This window comes from Megalobrama amblycephala, linkage group LG16 (genome assembly GCF_018812025.1).
Source record: "Megalobrama amblycephala isolate DHTTF-2021 linkage group LG16, ASM1881202v1, whole genome shotgun sequence".
NCBI classification, from domain to species: domain Eukaryota; kingdom Metazoa; phylum Chordata; class Actinopteri; order Cypriniformes; family Xenocyprididae; genus Megalobrama; species Megalobrama amblycephala.
Genome location: NC_063059.1, coordinates 37,109,801 through 37,131,671, shown reverse-complemented (window position 1 = coordinate 37,131,671; position 21,871 = coordinate 37,109,801). Strand labels below are relative to the sequence as shown.

At 36.4% G+C, this 21,871-nt stretch overlaps 2 protein-coding genes across 3 annotated transcripts; both read left to right on the top strand.

Annotated features, from left to right (window-relative positions):
• The first annotated feature begins 1,168 nt into the window (after nt 1–1,168).
• Nucleotides 1,169–15,530, top strand: LOC125248287 (tripartite motif-containing protein 16-like protein). The gene is made up of 6 exons (XM_048160008.1): nt 1,169–1,291; nt 4,651–5,221; nt 13,948–14,181; nt 14,296–14,443; nt 14,538–14,597; nt 14,727–15,530. The coding sequence occupies exons 2-6, from the start codon at nt 4,706–4,708 to the stop codon at nt 15,272–15,274; spliced, it is 1,506 nt and encodes a 501-aa protein (XP_048015965.1). The 5' UTR covers nt 1,169–1,291; nt 4,651–4,705; the 3' UTR covers nt 15,275–15,530.
• Nucleotides 15,531–17,029: 1,499 nt separating this feature from the next.
• Nucleotides 17,030–21,430, top strand: LOC125248599 (E3 ubiquitin/ISG15 ligase TRIM25-like). Of its 2 annotated transcripts, none has more exons than XM_048160604.1 (7): nt 17,030–17,182; nt 17,742–18,357; nt 18,566–18,661; nt 19,008–19,241; nt 19,386–19,539; nt 19,649–19,687; nt 19,902–21,430. In XM_048160604.1, exons 2-7 carry the CDS (start codon nt 17,797–17,799, stop codon nt 20,432–20,434), a joined length of 1,617 nt encoding a protein of 538 aa, XP_048016561.1. In that variant the 5' UTR covers nt 17,030–17,182; nt 17,742–17,796; the 3' UTR covers nt 20,435–21,430. The 2 variants fall into 2 exon arrangements, with proteins under 2 accessions (XP_048016561.1, XP_048016560.1); XM_048160603.1 differs by having other exon boundaries at nt 19,628–19,687.
• The last annotated feature ends 441 nt before the right edge of the window (nt 21,431–21,871 follow it).

Below are 21,871 nucleotides of genomic sequence, written 5' to 3'. Positions count from 1 at the left end.
GATTGTTTCAAAGTAGCTTCACAGTAATAAACAGGAAAATACCAATTCAGTGATGCAAACAGTGTTCAATTCTGCTGTAAAGCAGCTCTAAAAAGACAACAGTAAACAGTCATTATTCAGTTGAAATCAGTTCAGTGTTGATTCATTTCGGTTTAATAAGCCACACGGTTTCAGGGGTAGTTTGGAAAATAATTGGCTGTGAAACAAACTGTTTACAGCACGGTGCTGATAAAATGTTTTATACTGTACGTCACATGTAACGTGTTATATGACGTATTAAATACAGCCACTATTTTGTTCTGTTGTGTTGTTGCCTGCTAATAGGACCACCTTTCTTTACAATTTCTTTACAATTTGAATAACTGTTGACTTCAGGATGAGGTGTGATTTTGATTGATTTTTACTGTTTCATATCTACAGTATCTGATGGTGAGCTGAGAAACGGCGCTTTTGAAAACCTCTTAAAGATGCATATTTTAAAAATATCCTCTCCTGTCAATACATAACGATGTTTCTTTAAAATATTCATCTTTATATTTATTGTTCTTCAGTTTAATGTATATAATTAATAATGTAATTTGTAATTATGGTAAAAGAAAATTAAATGAAATGGTGCATTTGTGTTAATAACAGTGATATTTTTATTAATTTCAAAGTAAAAATGTTGCTGTTTTAGGAAAAATTGTCTTAAGAATCCTTGAATCTATTACTATTATGACATTCCTATAATTAAGAGAAATGTAGTGTAATTCAGATGTATTTATTTGACTGATTGTATTTAATTTGTTATTATTCAATTAACTAAATTGTCAAAATACATAGATGTACATAGAATATCTAATTTAGTATTTTATATTAAATCATAAAATAAAGAAATAAGACATATTTTACATATTCTGCAATCAAATGTCAACTGTGATAAGTTTAGCCCAAGAGGTTTTTACTCCAGTAGAGGGCAAAATAAACCCCTTCATGATCTTCAGTTGTGTGTCAAAGTCTAGAAGTAAAAAAATAAATTAAAGTGTAAGTTTAATAACAGTTCAATAATGTTCACCAGTCGATTATATGGGAAAATAAACATTTAATTTCTCTTTCTCTCATTATATCTCTATTTTGAGAGACAAAACACACACGTCCATTTTTTTACCCGCTGTGAATCAGGAAGTATCTGAATTCAAGAGAAACGAAACTTATTTCTCCTCTAGTACACAACCTCTAGTCTAATAGATCCACACCGCTGTTCTTTGGGATAAACTGTAAAGGAAATCATTTGAGCTGTATTTCTGTCGAGGTAAGGACTTCATATCATCCAAAGATCATGACTTTATCATGTTGTCTGCTTTAAAAGAAATCGTGTGTGTGTGTGTGTGTGTGTGTGTGTGTGTGTGTGAGTGTTTCTATTCCTGTAACAGAACTGGTGAAACCAAGGGCGTAGATTTGGTTTCAACATTGGGGGGGTTGAACGTATGCTGCCTGTTTTTTTTGTTTTGTTTGTTTTTTTATTAAAAAATAATAATCTGTTTTATGTGTAGCGTTATTGGATAATCTATCTATCTATCTATCTATCTATCTATCTATCTATCTATCTATCTATCCTTCATAACTTTATGAAATGTATGTACAATCATTCATCAAATTCTAACATAACGGTGATTCTAAAAAGAAAGAAATTATGTTAAATATTGAAACCGCCAGTAGGCGGCAGCGATTCGCTTTTTTATTGAGTGAGTCACTTAAATCGTTCATTCAGCCAATTCGTTCAAAAGTGAGATTAATTTAGGAAGAAAACAAACACCGATGTGAATACTTTTGTCATTGATCATTACAGACACTATTGAAAAATGAACTAACAAAACACACGGCTGTTTTGGTAACTGGTTACAGTTACACTGATAGTTATGGCTACATTGCAATGGATTAGCTAGCTAAAAATATGAGTGTATTACACAACATTCTCATACCTCCTTCTCAGTACATGCTTTATTCTTTTTAACGGACCAGCGGTTTAATATAGACAAATCCGGCGAAACACGGAAGTAAAGCAGCGCCGCCATTACTGCGTGCCTTGCTGCTAAGGAAGTAGCAGAAGTAGCGTGTTGGTCCCGTAGGCTGTAGCAGATGTTAGCTATATAGTTTTTTTAGTACGTATGCTGCCCAGTGATGCCGGGCAGAGCGTGTTGTGTGGTTGGTTGTTTTAACAACAGCACAAAACTACAGGCCTGGAATAAAACCGTTTGTGTAATCCACGAAGCTTTGTTGCACATTGACTGCCCATGTTTACGGCCATACGGATTGCACAGAGTTCCTGGTCGAGCGGAGGACCAAGATGTGCGTCAAAAGTGGATGAAACACATAACCGAGATGGCTCATCGCATGCCAGATGATTAATAAAATAATCTTGAATACCTGTAAGAACATGTATTTTATTGCTACAACTGGTCGTGGCTAAGGCCATCCTTAAAAATATTTTGGTTTGCCGTAACAGCCAAAAAAATAAAAAATGGTCGGTAGGTCGTAAAAAATGTTAAAAAAATTTTTTTTTATTGCATCACATTAAGTGTATTGTGATTGTCAAAACATTTTAGTAACTAAGATGAATTTTATTAGGTTTAGTGACATGTTACAATGTTTACATGGTAGGCTACAATTTCTGGTAAGCTACACTTTTTTATTATTTTTATTCAATTATTATTATTTAATTATTATTGTGATTTGATTTAATATTGACTCATTTGGATAAATATTAGCTAGGCTACACAAGGTAGGCATTAATTTTTCTCAAGAAAAAAACAACTCACCTAACTTAATGCTGTAAACATACAGAGAGCCCTATCAGCTGGCAGTATTATTTAAAAATAACAATTTAAATATAATGCATTTTTTATTATAATAACAACTTTATTTAATGATATAAGTAAAAATATAATAAAGTTGTAATACAGTACACATAACAGCCAAAACAGGTTCTGTGTGAGGAGCTGCTAGCTGACAGCGTTCGGTCATTTCTGAGAGATTTACCTCAGACAAAGGTAAGTGTGAATACATAAATCCATTTTGAAAAACATGTTTACAAGAACATAACATTATACGTCGTTTGATGTTGTAATATTTTGTAATCTGTATTTCTAGCATGTCACATTTACAAGCACCAAAACGGTATTTATTGTTTGAATTTCGTAATAAAATTGACAGAATCTGAGAGCTGAGATTTTTTTCTATCATAAGTAACCTGCTCTGTCTAGTCTGTCGGTCTCTGTGTCCTCTTTACTTCGCGATTTTTCTGTGCGTGAGAAAATGGATGTGTGGCGTGAGAGCGTGTGAAAAGCGTCAATTGCGCGTGTCTCACATTTTATTGCATTTGTATTAGCTGTTTGAAGAGTAAAAAAAATCCGTGGGTCTTAACGCAATTACAATCGGCAAGTCGGTCGGACTAAAAGGGGAAAAAATAATTAATTGGGTCGGTCCTAAATTGACAGGGTCGGTCGGGTTATGGCAAACAAGAATATTTTTAAGGATGGCCTAATAATTATTTGAAACTGTGAAGCTTGTGAACATATTAGCAACACAGCTAGTAATGACAGCGTTCGGTTTTATTGTTGTCATCAATTAATACACTTCTTAATTACATTACATTTACATTTTTACATTATTACATTATGTTGTCAATATTAAATTACCTTTATCGGTAAGTTTTGGCCACTGCCTGACATCATCTACCCATGTTCCCTTTCACCAGACATTTTCTTTAATGAGCAGGATGCGCTTTAATTGAAATGTCATTAGAGGGCACCGGCAAGTGTCACACCGTCACACTTCGCAGGCACGCAGTAATGGCGGCAGGCAAGATGGCGGCGCCCATAGAGTTCGCGGCGGATTTGTGTATAGTTGGCTGGGCAGCGGTTGTCTTCATTTTTGGTGCTACCCGCGCTCTCTCATTCAAACAGCACTATTCGCGTTGTTTTGGTGAACGCTCATTGGTTGGGCGTTACCAATCGGTTCAATGGAGGGGGAGAATATTTTTGTCTAATTTATTATGACAAACTCATATTTGAATACAAACAAAATTATTGTTACAAAATAAATGAATTCTACATATTTTTCATTTGATCTACTGTGATTTTCATGTTGAAATATTGGGGGGGGGTTGTAACTGAAGCATTTGAATATTGGGGGGGGTGACCTCCCCCCATCCCCCCACAAACTACGCCCCTGGGTGAAACACAATTTTGCTTTGTATTTCATTGCTAAACGATTCATTTTGGATTTTATTGTCTAATGAAAACGTACGTATTGAAACGTTACACTTTACATACTGAACTGAAGTGTACTACAAATTTTTTTACCCTTTGCAATTTCGATGATTCTTTAAAAATACAAACCTATTTCTGTAGTGATCATGACTAAAGAGACTATTTTGGATAAATACAAGTTAAGCTCTATTGAAAGCATATTAACAGCATTTGATCAGCAGATAACATATTGATTTTTCCTCAGGTAAAAATCGAAACGTTGTGATTAACATTGTGATCAGGCTTCTCTCAAACTATTTTTTTTTTTTTGCTCAGATACTTGGACTTTGTAAAATCTTCACAGTATTCATACTTTCACTCAAGCATTTGTCAAATAATGTTTATTTTCTTGGCAAAACAGCTCTTATTACAGGACAGAGACTGAGAATCTGTTCATCTTTGAACACTGCAAAGAAATGGCAGAGTCTGCAGCGAGTCAGTATGTGGATCAGTTCAGCTGTCCAGTCTGTTTGGATCCTCTGAAGGAGCCGGTGACGATTCCCTGTGGACACAGTTACTGTATGAGCTGTATTACTGACTGCTGGGGCCAGAAGGAGCAGGGGCCGCCGTACCACTGTCCCCAATGCAGAGAGAGCTTCAGTCAGAGACCTCTACTGAAGAAGAACACTCTGATAGCTGAGATGATGGAGACGCTGCAGAAGACGTCCCTACAAACGGCTGCTGTGGAGTGTGATGTTTGCACTACAGAGAAGAACAGAGCTGTAAAGTCCTGTCTGCAGTGCTTGGCCTCCTTCTGTCAAACTCACCTGCAGCTTCACTATGAATCTCCTGCGTTTATGAAGCACAAACTAGTCGAAGCTTCCAGAAACATTCAGGAGAACATCTGCCTCAGTCATGGGAGACTTCTGGAGATTTACTGTCAGGATGATCATCATTGTATTTGTTACTTGTGTATGATTGACGTCCACTATTGAAGTCCACTATATGGAGAAAAATCCTGGAATGTTTTCATCAAAAACCTTAATTTCTTTTCGAGTGAAGAAAGAAGGACATAGACATCTTGGATAACATGGGGGTGAGTAAATGTTGGAATGTTGGAAAATAAATATATAACAGAATATAACAGCTTGACAGTAAACTGTCTTTGCAGTGTTGTCTTATATTAATGTCCGTTAAAGCAAGACTATGTAAACAAAAAAACACAGCCACTTATGTTTGTAGTGTGATCCAGGGGATTAAAACGTATATATTTCAGACCTAGTAGAGTAATATAATAATTACTCCACTAGGTCTGCCTATATACGTTTTAATCCCCTGGATCACGCTACAAACATAATGATCTTATAGAACATGATGCATTGCTGTGTCTGTTATCCCCTAATTGCCACTTTTGGACACAGTGGCTGTGTTTTTTTGTTTTTTTCTTAACTTTATTAAATGTTAGTTTACTATTAATAGTAAAAATGTAAAGTAGCATAAAATGGAAATGCTCAATAAAGTAGGCTAACTACGTTACCTCAGATGTACAATGGTTGGATTCCACAACTGATAATATAAAACATATAGGTTAAGACAATACAACATTTACTGTGTCATAAAATTTATTGAATTTGAGAAATTTTCTATTGTGTTTCTGATTTGGCAGTGAGATTCGCCGATTTTGGGTGCGTAAAATGTGATCGATTCTATTGTCCGGTTGGCATTTTCATCCCAAAATGGTGGCCGTGCTACCGAAGTGCCACCTCGTGGCTGTTACCCAAAAATGTATCAGAGTTTTGCCTCTTAGGTTCTTCAGGTGCTGGTCATATAATTAGAATATCATCAAAAAGTTGATTTATTTCACTAATTCCATTCAAAAAGTGAAACTTGTATATTATATTCATTCATCACACAGAGACTGATATATTTCAAATGTTTATTTCTTTTAATTTTGATGATTATAACTGACAACTAAGGAAAATCCCAAATTCAGTATCTCAGAAAATTAGAATATTGTGAAAAGGTTCAATATTGAAGACACCTGGTGCCACACTCTAATCAGCTAATTAACTCAAAACACCTGCAAAGGCCTTTAAATGGTCTCTCAGTCTAGTTCTGTAGGCTACACAAACACGGGGAAGACTGCTGACTTGACAGTTGTCCAAAAGACGACCATTGACACCTTTCACAAGGAGGGCAAGACACAAAAGGTCATTGCAAAAGAGGCTGGCTGTTCACAGAGCTCTGTGTCCAAGCACATTAATAGAGAGGCGAAGGGAAGGAAAAGATGTGGTAGAAAAAAGTGTACAAGCAATAGGTATAACCGCACCCTGGAGAGGATTGTGAAACAAAACCCATTCAAAAATGTGGGGGAGATTCACAAAGAGTGGACTGCAGCTGGAGTCAGTGCTTCAAGAACCACTACGCACAGACGTATGCAAGACATGGGTTTCAGCTGTCGCATTCCTTGCGTCAAGCCACTCTTGAACAACAGACAGCGTCAGAAGCGTCTCGTCTGGGCTAAAGACAAAAAGGACTGGACTGCTGCTGAGTGGTCCAAAGTTATGTTCTCTGATGAAAGTAAATTTTGCATTTCCTTTGGAAATCAGGGTCCCAGAGTCTGGAGGAAGAGAGGAGAGGCACACAATCCACGTTGCTTGAGGTCCAGTGTAAAGTTTCCACAGTCAGTGATGGTTTGGGGTGCCATGTCATCTGCTGGTGTTGGTCCACTGTGTTTTCTGAGGTCCAAGGTCAACGCAGCCATATACCAGGAAGTTTTAGAGCACTTCATGCTTCCTGCTGCTGACCAACTTTATGGAGATGGAGATTTCATTTTCCAACAGGACTTGGCACCTGCACACAGTGCCAAAGCTACCAGTACCTGGTTTAAGGACCATGGTATCCCTGTTCTTAATTGGCCAGCAAACTCGCCTGACCTTAACTCCGTAGAAAATCTATGGGGTATTGTGAAGAGGAAGATGCGATATGCCAGACCCAACAATGCAGAAGAGCTGAAGGCCACTATCAGAGCAACCTGGGCTCTCATAACACCTGAGCAGTGCCACAGACTGATCGACTCCATGCCACGCCGCATTGCTGCAGTAATTCAGGCAAAAGGAGCCCCAACTAAGTATTGAGTGCTGTACATGCTCATACTTTTCATGTTCATACTTTTCAGTTGGCCAAGATTTCTAAAAATCCTTTCTTTTGTATTGGTCTTCAGTAATATTCTAATTTTCTGAGATACTGAATTTGGGATTTTCCTTAGGTGTCAGTTATAATCATCAAAATTAAAAGAAATAAACATTTGAAATATATCAGTCTGTGTGTAATGAATGAATATAATATACAAGTTTCACTTTTTGAATGGAATTAGTGAAATAAATCAACTTTTTGATGATATTATAATTATATGACCAGCACCTGTATACTCTTTTCCTGCATCTCAATCAGCTCCCTAGCTAGCTACCCAGCTAACAAAAAAAGGTCCCCAGAACGTCCCCTGAATGGCCTCTGCGAACGTCCCCCGAACGTCCATGTGTAGGGTCCTCTGGCTGTCCCGGGGACGTCCACAAAGACGTCCTCCGGACGTTCACGGGGACGTTCAGAGGACGTTCAGCGGCCATTCGGGACGTTTAGGGGACTTTCGATTAAGTCCTCTTATTGTTTTTTATTTTACTTCTAGGTTAACAAAAGAACACAAACAACGTTGTAAGGAGAAAAATACATTTATTTATTTATAATAAATGAGCAGTTTCATAATTGTTGTGCTCTTTCCGTGTGTGTGTGTTATGCAGTTGTGCACGCGCGTCTCTCGTTGTCAGCTGTGGTAGTCCGATGGCAGTTTTTTCGATGGCTTCTAACCTAAAACGACAAAATGAACACATTCAATAATGTTTCAGGTATCGTTTGTCTATTAAGAAACATTTGTTATTGACAATTTGGATTCGTGAGACCAAGATTAGCGTACATTTGAAGATAGGCCGTAACGGTCAGCCGCGACGGACAACAACTTCAGCAAACGTTTGTAAATGTAATCTCAGACATCCCAACCTGCAAAAAGTCATTTCAGGGAGGTACCCCCCCCCCCCCCCCCCAAAAAAAAGAACATGACTTTACTTGTATACCGAAATACAGCTGAATATAACAGAACAATGAAGTAACTATTTACATACACGCCAAATGTAGGCTACATGTAGGCCTAGGCCTATTTCCTATGCCTTTGTTTTAACATGTTGTGATCCCTAAAAGATATAAAAGCATAAAATATTATTTCTATACGCTAAAGGCCTATGAAATTATTTGTTAATTATGTTTAAATATGTAGATTACTTTTACTATTTATATAAGCTGCTTATACTTTTTATGTAAACTGCTTTTATTTATTTTCCATTGCAACTTTAAACAGGGGTACACTATGGTGTAGTCTGCCATAAAATGTGTCTTATACTTTTTTTTTTTTTTGGTGGCACTCTCCCTATGGTGCTCCTGTTTCTAGATAGACATAACTGATTAATTTGGTACGGGAGAAGAGATAAAAGCCCGCCCACACTGACAATTGATTGGTTGATTTGCCGAAACAGGCCAATCGGGATTCTCTCTGTCTTACATGCCCTTCGCACACAAGCCCACTAGCACACAAACGCAAGGTCTCTCGCTCCCTCTTCCTCTCTGCCGTGCGCGCGCTACACGGTTTGAAACACAGTCTCTGGGTGTGTATCAATCAGCTCCCTAGTTCAGTAGTCAGGGCACTGATCAGGGAATCAGCCACATTCATTTACATTAATACTAATTCACGACCTAGGGAGCTAGGGAGCTGATTGAGACGCAGGTTCTGTCTCGCATGCGCGCTCTTGCTCGCTCGCTCTAGATTCCGGGAGATTTTAACTAATTTGCGGGTATCAGGGAGTCGCTATCAATATGCGGGAGACTCCCGGAACTTCCGGGAGACTTGGGATGTCTGTAATCTTGTCATATAATTTAAACTTTACAAGATAAACAGTGGTTATGGTAGCTATAGCTAAATTAAATGTCTGCTAAACTAAAACTAAAATACCTTTTCGACCGACGAAAGAGAAAACTCAAGGCCTCATCTGAGAAAATCACCGGCAGGACCGTTAACCTGTCGACGCAGCCGAGCGTTGCCATGGATACATGCGCGTAACCTAAAGAATGACGTCACTCGATCGTCACTTGCTTGTATCTCACAGTGTGGCTATATTACACTTTTTGCCACATGCTATACCTTTCTTATGTGTAAAAATTAAAGTATTTTTTTTTTTAAATAACTTTTCTTTAATAAAACCATGTTTGACAGGTATTTATGGGTATAGGAATTGTCTTACCTGTGTTATTTTCCAATTTCTTTGCCAGCAAAGTGCTTTTCCATTCTTCATCTTTTCTTTGGCTGCATTCATCAGTTGAAGTCAATAACATTATTTTAGAGCTCCAGTTCAGGGTGATTGGGACACTTTTTACCATTGAGATGACTTGGATAAAATGTCCCATTCTTATATTATCCCACATCTTATATTCAGTAGCCTACTATTGGGGTGGCATCATGATTTTGATGTTTAAAATGATAACTGCTGAAAGCACACATGATCTGATGACATCTTTAATTAGTTAGTAGTAGGTTGAAGTTACTCCATTATTTTTTCCCATAGGCTAACATGAAAGTTGTTCATTTTTAATATTTACTTCATTTTACAATGAATGGGTCATTCTACAGAAAAGTCAACTTTTCTGTCCCTTTACAGAAATATTACACTTGAAAACACTTTTTTTATAGCTATTGAAAAATTTTGTTTTTAATATATTTTAATATGAAACAATATTTGAACAATTAAACCTTCTTGCGCATCAATGTGGCAGTATTTGTTTATTTAATTATAAAAATTCCAAACAGCACAGAAGTGCTCGTCCCCACAGTCATGTGGGAAAGTGCTTTATTTTGAGCTCAGAAACAGGGTTTAAATACAATAATGTATGCATAACTGTCAAATATATTATGTAAATGACATAAAAAAACAAAAACAAATAAATAAATATAATAAAAACAAATACGAATAAATATTATAAAATATATATATATAAAAAACCCTGGTGTTGTGTCACTGGTGTTACCTTTAACAAAAATCTCTTAATTTGAAATAAAAATCACACTGTTGACATCAATTGACTACCTTCTTCCTATTTCCTGAAGATCCATGAAGAAAGACACATGGAAAGACCTACTATCTCTTTTCAGTTATCAGAAATTTTAATTAGAAAATCATAATTTCATATGAAGCTTTTAGTTGAAGTCACTGGTGTGACCTACTTTATTATTAGGGAATTTTAAAAAACTAGAATACAAATGGATTAAACTACTTAATTTAGTGAATATACCATGATGACAACATGTGGATTGATACCTTGCAGCAGCCATAAAATGCATTTTTCATGAAAAATGTCACTGGTGTTACTGTCACTGGTGTTGTTTATAGAAAAAAAAACTTTATTCAAAGCTATTTATTTAGTTATTTTGCATAAAATAGCACTAAATAATGTGATTCTAACTTTTTTTCCTATTGTTAATCCTCCTTTGGTCAGATATGGCTAAATTGAGGGTATTTGGCTAAACTGAGAAGCTGAGAAAGCAGCGACTTTACGGACAGCGTATTTTACAGACATTTTTAAAATGTTGTTTATGATCTTTTACTGACTGCTTTCACTAAGTGTCAATGAAAAGTCTTTGATTGTATAAAAAATGTAAAAAATTTAGTCTCCTCTCCTTGATTATAGTTGAAGAATAAGTAGGCTATCTTTGGTCGTATCTGTCACTGGTGATTCATTGTGTCACTGTTCTTACTGTTTTTTGTCTGTCTCATTAAATAAAATGTGTCATATGTGACATGATAATACTTTTACATTCATTGAATTCTGCTAAACTCAAGAATTAAGATGTAAAGGAATTGCATTACTTGTTTATAACTGTTTTTCAAATATTTCCATTGTTATAGCAAATACATGCATAATTAAATTAGCATAATTCAATCACTTTTAACTAACCTGATTGAAAACAAACAAAACAAAACACATAATCTCCTTATTTTTTTCATTATCTTTTTTTCTGTAACTCTGACTGCATGTGCTGAAAAAAAATTGAGAAATATCATTTCATAAAAATGTTTAAAATGCCAGAGAAGTATGGTAACACCAGTGACAAAAAAAATGGTACATGCTGTCTTTAAATGCACAAAATAATAATAATAATAATAATAATAATAATAATAAATCATAAAGCTGTCATTTGTATTCATAAAGTCAACGTGTAATATAATAATGTGGTCTAAGTTTAAACGTTAGAAAAAGAAATACATTTTAAGACATTTTGTCATACCAAAAGTGGACTTTTCTGTAGAATGACCCGAATTCAACTACTATTTTTACTTGAAGTAAAACCATAATATCAACCTGCACAACAAAACAATCATGGTTTCTGTAAATCCATTATCATGTTTAAAGGGATTTTTAAGGAACACAACCTCCTTTAAATCCAGTAGGTTTAGTTTCATTTGCCCTTTGTCTGAGTTTCAAGGTGTAAGGTCTGTTGATAAAAGGCAACGCTGTTTTTTTTTTACAAGTGTTGTTATGGAAATACCAGATGAGGGACGTCAGTAGGACTTTCGCAAACTGGCAAGGACTTGAATGTCCTCCGAACGTCCGTCAGCGAACGTTACAAAGCGGACCAAACGCGGACGTCCCCCGAACGTCCGGCGAACGTCCTGCCAGCGAACGTTAAAAAGCGGACCAAACGCGGACGTCCCCCGAACGTCCGCCAGCGGACGTTAAAAAGCGGACCAAACGCGGACGTCCTCCGAAGGTCCGTCAGCGAACGTTACAAACCGGACCAAACGCGGACGTCCTCTGAACGTCCGCCAGCGAACGTTACAAAGCGGACCAAACGCGGACCTTAACGGACGTTCACAACGTCCGGGGGACGTCCCTTGTTTGCTGGGTAGGTCGTGAATCAGTATATCATCTAAATGAACGTGGCTGATTCCCTGATCAGTGCCCTGACTACTGAACTAGGGAGCTGATTGAGATGCACTCTTTGTGATCAGGGAGAAGTGCTTAAACAAGGAATTCTGCTCTCTTTTGACGTCATACAGGACACATTCGGAAAAAAAACTCTGTACCGAAACCGGAAGTAGTGTACTTGGCACAGAAATACTCCTTCATACGTCCAACTCGTGTTTTGAAAATTTGGCCATGTTTAGCATGAGTATGCAACTCTTTAACAGTGTAAATAAGTCAGAATGCATGAAATAGCATAACCCCCCCCCCTCGGATCTCAACATAACACCGACTGTTACGTAACAGTCGGGGGCTCCGCCCCCAATATTTGCATAGGCCTATGCCATTGCCAGCTCATATTCAAGCCATTAGAAAGGGCAGAACGTCTGGATGTGCAAAGCAGAATCAACAGACTAGGTAAGCAAGCGATGACAATAGCAAAAAAGGGCAGATGGACCAATATTAACTGACATGATCCATGATAACATGATATTTTTAGTGATATTTTTAAACTGTCTTTCTAAATGTTTCGTTAGCATGTTGCTAATATACTGTTAAATGTGGTTAAAGTTACCATCGTTTCTTACTGTATTCACGGAGACAAGAGCCGTCGCTATTTTCATTTTTAAACACTTGCAGTCTGTATAATGCATAAACACAACTTCATTCTTTATAAATCTCTCCTCATTAGCCGTTAGCCACGGAGCACAGCCTCAAACTCATGCAGAATCAAACGTTTAACATCCAAATATATACTTTACTCACATAATTCGAAGCATGCACACAGCATGCATGACGAACATCTTGTAAAGATCCATTTGATGGTTATATTAGCTGTGTGAACTTTGTAAATGCGCTGTAATATAGTCCAGAGCTCGTGTGGCTGGGAAGATGCGATTGGCAGGGGGCGGGGTCGAGTGAAAATCAGTGCATAGTTAATGATCCCACAAAATAGGCAGTTAAAAAAATTAATAAAAAAAAAAACTATGGGGTATTTTGAGCTGAAACTTCACAGACACATTCAGGAGACACTTTAGACTTATATTACATCTTTTAAAAACATGATCAAGGGCACCTTTAAAGTGAGTATCAGAAGATGCCAGTGATGCTTACAGTGTTTCTAAAAGTGACGTATTATTACAGAATTATACAGAGAATTAATTTATTTTTTATCACCTTATATGTCCAAAACGGTAATTTTTCACAAAAATGTTTTTTTTTTTTTTTTTTTACATATTGTTGCAACATTTTACCAAAATCAACATTTGGTCAAAATCTCATTTTCTAAAAGATGAAGCAAAGCAAATGTCTTTGGAAAAAAAATTGTGCAGAGCATGCCCCCGTCCCACGCAATGGTCTCACCTTTTTTCTCCCTTACCTGTTTGCATTCCTTTCCAGTTTTTTATGTAGTTTTTGTGCATGCAAAAGCTGCTGTTTTTTTTGTTTTTTCTGGGAAGGTCACTTTCAGTTGCAAATCACTGGAAAACTAATCTGCTATAAAGAAGCAACATTTTTGTGTTAGCAGTTCATTTGACTGATAGAGTGCATAATCACTGTCTGGATTTGGAAAAGATTTATGATAATGGAGTAATTTAATTGAAATTGGGTTTAGGTTGTTGTTTCTGTCTGCATAATCAGATCTTTGTGTCTCTGACAGAGTTCAGCTCTAGAGACCATGGAGGACATTGAGAAGGTCTTCACTGAGCTCATCTGCTCTCTTGAGAAGAAACGCTCTGAGATTAAAGAGCAGATCAGAGCTCAGGAGAAGACCGAGATAGATCGAGCAGAGGAACTTCACAAACATCTGGATCAAGAGCTGACAGAACTCAGAAAAAGACAAGCAGAGATTGAGAAACTTCTGATTACTGAAGATCAGGTCATTTTTCTGAAGGTAATGATGCAAAAATCTTGAGAACTAACCATAAAATGAAACACTATTTTGTGCCGTTACTGTTTTTTTTTTAACATTTCAAAGACTAAGTCTGAATTATTATTCTCATTTCAGAGCTGTCAGTCTGTGTGTGTTTTACCTTCATTTGAAGACGTTCCCAGCTTTACTCAACACACTCATCTGTCTTTTAAAGACATTTCAATCTCAGTGTTTAAGAAGGTTTTGGAGGACGCCTGTCAACAACAAAGAAGGTCACGAGAAGGTCTGAATATTTTAATGTTTTATTGTCACTCATAATCTCTAAGATAAAACCAACAAATTAATCATATGTTTGTTTTGTTTTGTCCCTTCTTTAGTGTCAAATGTTAATGTTACAAAGCCTCCAGAACCAAAGACTCAAAATGATTTTTTGCAGTGTAAGTTAAACTGGTTTCTTCAAGGCAAACACTCATTAATTAAGTATCAGTGGATATGATCTGTTACAATGTGAACATTTTGGAAACAAAGTTTACTTTATTCAATTTTTTTTTTTCTTTCCTCTTCAGATTTCTGTGAACTTCACCTAGATCTAAACACTGCACACAAAAACCTCAAACTGTCAGAAGAGAACAGGAAAATATCAGGTTCAGATAAAGCTCAGCCGTATCCTGATCACCCAGAGCGATTTAATGTGTTTCCCTACATCTTGTGTAAAGAGGGTTTGTACGGTCGCTGCTACTGGGAGGTCGAGTGCAGTGGGAAGGAATGGGTTGTAGCAGTTTGTTATAAAGGAATTAGACGTAAAGGAAACAGTGATGACTGTAGACTTGGATTCAATAAAATATCCTGGAGATTTGACTATTTTAATCAGAATTTCTATTTCACACATGATAAAGCCGAAGTCTCAATCCCTGCTTACCGCTCCTCTAGAATAGGAGTGTATCTGGATCACAGAGCAGGAACTCTGTCCTTCTACAGCGTCTCTGACACAATGACTCTCCTTCACAGAGTCCAGACCACTTTCACTGAACCCTTATACCCTGCTTTTGGGGTTAGTTATGGTTCATCTGTCAGAATCATAGAGCAAAGGAGAGTTCAGACAGATCAGAAATAAATATACTGATTGAATTTCAGATTCAATTGCTAAACTTCTGAAAAATGCAGGCCTATATATTTAAATTAAAATGTAATTTGTAGTTAAAAAGATATCAAAAACACCATCAATGATTATATGGCTACAACACTCTTTTAAGCCACTCTCAAGTTGTATTTAATAAATAAATATACATTCCATTATCAGATGTTGCAAAAATATATATATATTTTGTTTATTCTGTAATTTTTGTTAATGGATAATAATTAAAGGTGCTAAAGAGGATGTTTTGTTTTATACATTTTTGCAATATTACTTGAAACTGTCTTTACTAACTGATAAAAGACTATTTATTAGGTGCACTGAAAGGAATAATATCAATATGCATCATCTGTGCACGAGGTAGGGCCTTAAAAACATCAGCCAATCGTTTACGCGATCATCGTGTAAACGATTGGCCCTCTGGCTTGTCAATCACTGCCGTGACGTTCCTTGTGAGAGACGAGCGTGGCTGCACGCTCCAGTAACTTTCCACACTCCACAGGCCGCATGCAATGTTTTTGTCAGGAGACAGGAGTAACAACTGCAGATTATGAGTTACCTGCGGTGAGTCCGACATAATGAATCCACTAACACGACACAGCGAATGCCGGTGGTAAACACTCGTGTTCCAATACTCGTGCACGAGTTTTGGGAGGCGTTCCCTCGAAATGAGCTGTGAAGGAGGGGGCTGTTCTTACGCATGCACTCATTTAAAAAGCTCAGTAACAGTCTTTGGTTTCTCAGTCGTCGAAAACATCCTCTATAGCACCTTTAATGTTTGAATCCATGATGCAGTTCATCATCAAGCCACAAGGTGTCAGGGTAGTTTGGAAAATAATCGGTTGTGGAACAAACAAAATCAGTGTTGATCAAATGTTTTACGTCACATGTATCATGTTATATTACATGTATTAAATGCTGTTGTGTTTACCACCTTTCTTTACAGTTTTTTTATGCACTTTTAATAACTGAGTTGACTTCAGGATAAGGTCTGATTTTGATTTTCATAAGTAGCCTATCTGATGGTAGCTATTGGCAAAATAACTGAGAAACTGTTTTTAAAAGCCTTTTAAAGACACATTTTTAAAATATATTCTTCTGTCAGAACATAGCAATGTTTAAGATTCATCTTTTGTTGTTCTTCGGTTTAATGTATATAATTAAAAATGTAATCTAATTATGATAAAGAGAAAATTAAATTAAATGGTGAATTTGTGTTAATAACAGTGATATTTTGATTAATTTCAAAGTGTAAATGTTTCTGTTTTAGGATACATTGTCTTAATAATCTGTTATTCTATTACTATTATGATGACATAGCTAAATATACTCCTATAATTTAGAGAACTGTAGTGTCATTCAGAGGTATTTCTTTGACAGATTTTAATTTCTGTCATTCAATTAACAAAATACATCGATTTACATAGAATATTTAATTTAGTATTTTATATTTAGTCATAAAAAAATGAAATCAGACAATTTTTTTTACATATTCTGCAAAAATCAAATGTCAACTGTGATAAGTTTAGCCCAAGAGCTTTTTACTCCAGTAGAGGGCAAAATAAACCCCTTCATGATCTTCAGTTGTGTGTCAAAGTCTAGAAGTAAAAATAAATAAAAAGTTCAATAATGTTCACCAGTCGATTATATGGGAAAATAAACATTTAATTTCTCTTTCTCTCATTATATCTCTTTTTTGAGAGACAGAACACACGTCCAGTTTTTTGTTTTGTTTACGCGCTGTGAATCAGGAAGTATTTGAATTCAAGAGAAACGAAACTTATTTCTCCTCTAGTTCACAAGTGATTCAACCTCTAATAGATCCACACCGCTGTTCTTTGGGATAAACTGTAAAAGAAATCATATTTGAGCTGTATTTCTGTCGAGGTAAGGACTTCATAACATCCAAAGATCATGACTTTTTCATGTTGTCTGCTTTAAAAGAAATCGTGTGTGTGTGTGCGTGCGTGTACAAGAGTGTTTCTACTCCTGTAACTTGTAAACAGAACTGGTGAAACACAATTTTGCTTTGTACTTCACTGCTAAACGATTAATTTTGGATTTAGTTGTCTAATGAAAACGTACGTAGCCTGCTATTAAAACGGAATACTCGATTACATACTGGAGTGTACTACAAAACTATACTTTTACCCTTTGCAATTTCGATTATTTTTAAAAATATACAAACCTATTTCTGTGGTGATCATGACTAAAGAGACTATTCTGGGCTCAATACAAGTTAAGCTCTATTGACAGCATATGAACAGCATTTGATCAGCAGAAAACAATTTTTTTCCTCAGTTAAAATATCAAAACATTGTGATCAGGCTTCTCTCAAACTTTTTTTTTTTTTTTGCTCAGATACTTGGACTTTGTAAAATCTTGACAGTATTCATACTTTCACTCAAGCATTTGTCAAATAACGTTGTTTTTCTTGGCAAAACAGCCCTTCTAACAGGACAGAGACTGAGAATCTGTTCATCTTTGAACACCACAAAGAAATGGCAGAGTCTGCAGTGAGTCAGTATGTGGATCAGTTCAGCTGTCCAGTCTGTTTGGATCCTCTGAAGGAGCCGGTGACGATTCCCTGTGGACACAGTTACTGTATGAGCTGTATTACTGACTGCTGGGGCCAGAAGGAGCAGGGGCCGCCGTACCGCTGTCCCCAATGCAGAGAGAGCTTCAGTCAGAGACCTCTACTGAAGAAGAACACTCTGATAGCTGAGATGATGGAGACACTGCAGAAGACGTCCCTACAAACGGCTGCTGTGGAGTGTGATGTTTGCACTACAGAGAAGAACAGAGCTGTAAAGTCCTGTCTGCAGTGCTTGGCCTCCTTCTGTCAAACTCACCTGCAGCTTCACTATGAATCTCCTGCGTTTATGAAGCACAAACTAGTCGAAGCTTCCAGAAACATTCAGGAGAACATCTGCCTCAGTCATGGGAAACTTCTGGAGATTTACTGTCAGGATGATCATCAATGCATTTGTTATTTGTGTATGTTTGACAATCATAACGGACATCGTTTGGTTTCTCTGGAATCTGAATGGACAAATCAAAAGGTAAATGCTTATTCATGTTCATCTGTAATTTATAGTTTTATATGATTAACTTTTTATCCAATCTACTATTTGCACAAGTATAATGATGATATTAAATTTTATTTTGCATAAACAAAAGTGTGAATTTTTGTGGAATTGGTCTCTGATTTTTGCTGCTTGCATCTCACTTTTTCTTTTACATATTGACTTGGTATGTTACCATCCTCAGAAAGAGTTAAAGGAGGTAAAGGTGGCATGTCAGAAGCTGATCCAGGAGCGAGAGAGAGGTCAGCAGGAACTCAGAGAAGCTGTGAAGTCTTTTAAAGTGAGTATCAGAAGAAGCCAGTGATGTTTACAGTGCTTGTAAAAGTGACGTATTATTACAGAATCCAATGAAGATTCTTAATTGACATTTGCAGGGGAAAAACAAGACCAAATGAATTGGGTTCTTCGTAAATAATGTATGTTTGAAAATAATTGGAAAACTAATCCGCTATAAACAAGCAACATTTTTATTTTACCAGTTCATTTGACTGATAGTAGACTATAAAAGATCACTGTTTTGATTTCAAGACAAGATTTATGATAATGGAGTAATTTCATTGAAATCGGTCACATAAATAAAAGCTGTTGTTCCTGTCTGCATGATCAGATCTTTGTGTCTCTGACAGAGTTCAGCTCTAGAGACCATGGAGGACATTGAGAAGGTCTTCACTGAGCTCATCTGCTCTCTTGAGAAGAAACGCTCTGAGATTAAAGAGCAGATCAGAGCTCAGGAGAAGACTGAGATAGATCGAGCAGAGGAACTTCACAAACATCTGGATCAAGAGCTGACAGAACTCAGAAAAAGACAAGCAGAGATTGAGAAACTTCTGATTACTGATGATCAGATCCAGTGTCTGAAGGTAATAAAAGATTTTTTTTATCATGTGTGAGTGAATCTTCCACATCACAACATATCATCATAGATACAAGCTTTTCTCTCTTATTGAATGGAAAAAGTGTCTCATGTTTCACAAATTATTTTTGGACTGTTTGTCTCATTTCAGAGCTGTCTGTCTGTGTGTGTTTTACCTTCATTTGAAGACGTTCCCAGCTTCACTCAACACACTCATCTGTCTTTTAAAGACATTTCAATCTCAGCGTTTAAGGAGGTTTTGGAGGACGTCTATCAACAGCAAACAGCCAGAATATCACGAGAAGGTCTGCATTTTTCAATCAGTATTAAAAATAGATGTTTTTAAAGATGTTTATATTACATTTAAGCATTTCTTTCTTACCTCGACTTTAGTGTCAAATGTCCATGTTTCAGAGTCTCCAGAACCTGAAGCTCCAAATGAATTTTTGCTCTGTAAGTTGTTTTATTTTTATATGTTGTTCTCTCACACATTTGCTGATTGATAGTTAATAATACTATTTATTAACTATTTCTGTATTTATTGAAAACTATTAAATTATTTATCTGCTTTTTGTTATCAATAACTATGAAAATGTGACATTGTGAGAGGAAAGGAAGGATGGCAGTACTTTATTTGAATATCTATTTCTCTCACCATCTTCATCAGATTTCTGTCAGCTGCAACTGGATTCAAACACTGCACAAGAAAACCTCATCCTGTCAGAAGAAAACAGAAAAGCATCATATTCAATTGAAGTCCAGCAATATCCTGATCACCCAGAGCGATTTGATGGATATTGCCACATCTTGTGTAAAGAGGGTTTGTACAGTCGCTGTTATTGGGAGGTCGAGTGCAGTGGGAACGACTGGTCTGTAGCAGTTTGTTACAAAGGAATTGGACGTAAAGGAAACAGTGATGATTGCAGACTGGGGTTTAATAACAAGTCCTGGAGATTGACCCACTGTCAACAGAATTTCTATTTCAGGCATGATGAATCACAGGTCCCAATCCCTGCTTTCCGCTCCTCTAGAATAGGAGTGTATCTGGATCACAGAGCAGGAACTCTGTCCTTCTACAGCGTCTCTGACACAATGACTCTCCTTCACAGAGTCCAGACCACTTTCACTGAACCCTTATACCCTGCTTTTGGGGTTAGTTATGGTTCATCTGTCAGGATCACAGAGAAGAGGAGAATTTAGATCAGTAATGAAAGACTCACAAGATGTCCTAAGCTGTTTAGAGAAAAGAAGTTTTATTTAGGCTATATAGAGCCTTTCCGCTTTACATTGTAAACAACACATAAGTCCACATACTGCCACATTATCCAAAATACATATTAAGCACAGTTTACAGTTAAAGATATAGATATACTCAAAGCATTTATGGATTTCTGCATCAAGTCTGCACATTCCTGTCAACTCTTCTCTATCCAGTACTGCCAAAGAAAACCAGACAATTGCAGTTCATCGTTAAGCCACAAGGTGTCTGCTTTAGCTTGCAAAGTCCTCCCGTTTTCAATTTTGTGTAAATTAATTTGCAATGTAAAACCTACTGGCATTTACAATTAACCAATTCTAATAGTCATGATTAGATATTAGAAAATGTTCTATACAATATTAAAGTCAAAGCAATACAATTTACGGACTTCTGTCAAAAAAAGTGGCTTTCAGAGCTGTTAAAGTGCTCACATTATTGCATTAAATTAAACATGTTTAACAGCGTTAATAAATGTACCTAATTTGACTTTTTTTTTTTTTTTTGAGTGATTTCTAAAGGGTGTTGCATTTTTCATGAATTTTGATTAATTTTGGGGGATTTTTGTTCAAGTGAGACAAATAAAATATATAATCTATATGTATAGCTAAATGTTTGTACTTCATTAGATGTTTAAAGAAAATATGTTGTGGTTGTGTGTGTGTGTGTGTGTGTGTGTGTGTGTGAAAATATCTTTTTCATTCTGCTAAATTGGCAAATGATCTGCCATATAATTAAATCACAATCTTACCAATCAACCATGTTCAGCAGCACAAATATGGAGCTTGCCTGGATGTCATTTTGTGGCAATTTTCTGTTCACTATATACTATACATCAAAGAAATGTGTATAAATGGACATGCACATGTGAATTTTCTGTTTACATTTAACATTGCTACAAAAATAAAAACTATATAGGGTCTAAATGCAAATGTTCAAAATCGTTGTGTGTGTACTGCAGTATTAACTTTTCACAGTTAATGTTTAACTACTGCTGAAACTTGTATCTTAAAAGCAGAGTGATAAACAATGGCTGCATCCGAAACCACCTACTTCTCTACTATATAGTAGAAAAGCAGTAGGCGAGCGAAAAAGTATGTCCGAATCCGAAGTATTCATAAAAGAGTAGGCGAGAATTACTTGGGTGACGTCTAATTCTCGCGAGATTCGGACGTGCGTCTACTTAAAGGTGCTAAAGAGGATGTTTTGTTTTATACATTTTTGCAATATTACTTGAAACTGTCTTTACTAACTGATAAAAGACTATTTATTAGGTGCACTGAAAGGAATAATATTAATATACATCATCTGTGCACGAGGTAGGGCCTTAAAAACATCAGCCAATCGTTTACGCGATCATCGCGTAAACGATTGGCCCTCTG

Excerpts from the sequence above, each read along its gene's own strand:
- LOC125248287 (XM_048160008.1), top strand. The coding sequence starts at position 4,706 with ATGGCAGAGTCTGCAGCGAGTCAGTATGTGGATCAGTTCAGCTGTCCA. Across the intron at positions 14,182-14,295 it reads ATCAGGTCATTTTTCTGAAG|AGCTGTCAGTCTGTGTGTGT; the intron begins GTAATGATGCAA and ends TTCTCATTTCAG. Across the intron at positions 14,444-14,537 it reads ACAAAGAAGGTCACGAGAAG|TGTCAAATGTTAATGTTACA; the intron begins GTCTGAATATTT and ends TCCCTTCTTTAG.
- LOC125248599 (XM_048160603.1), top strand. The coding sequence starts at position 17,797 with ATGGCAGAGTCTGCAGTGAGTCAGTATGTGGATCAGTTCAGCTGTCCA. Across the intron at positions 18,662-19,007 it reads AAGCTGTGAAGTCTTTTAAA|AGTTCAGCTCTAGAGACCAT; the intron begins GTGAGTATCAGA and ends TGTCTCTGACAG. Across the intron at positions 19,540-19,627 it reads AGCCAGAATATCACGAGAAG|TGTCAAATGTCCATGTTTCA; the intron begins GTCTGCATTTTT and ends CCTCGACTTTAG.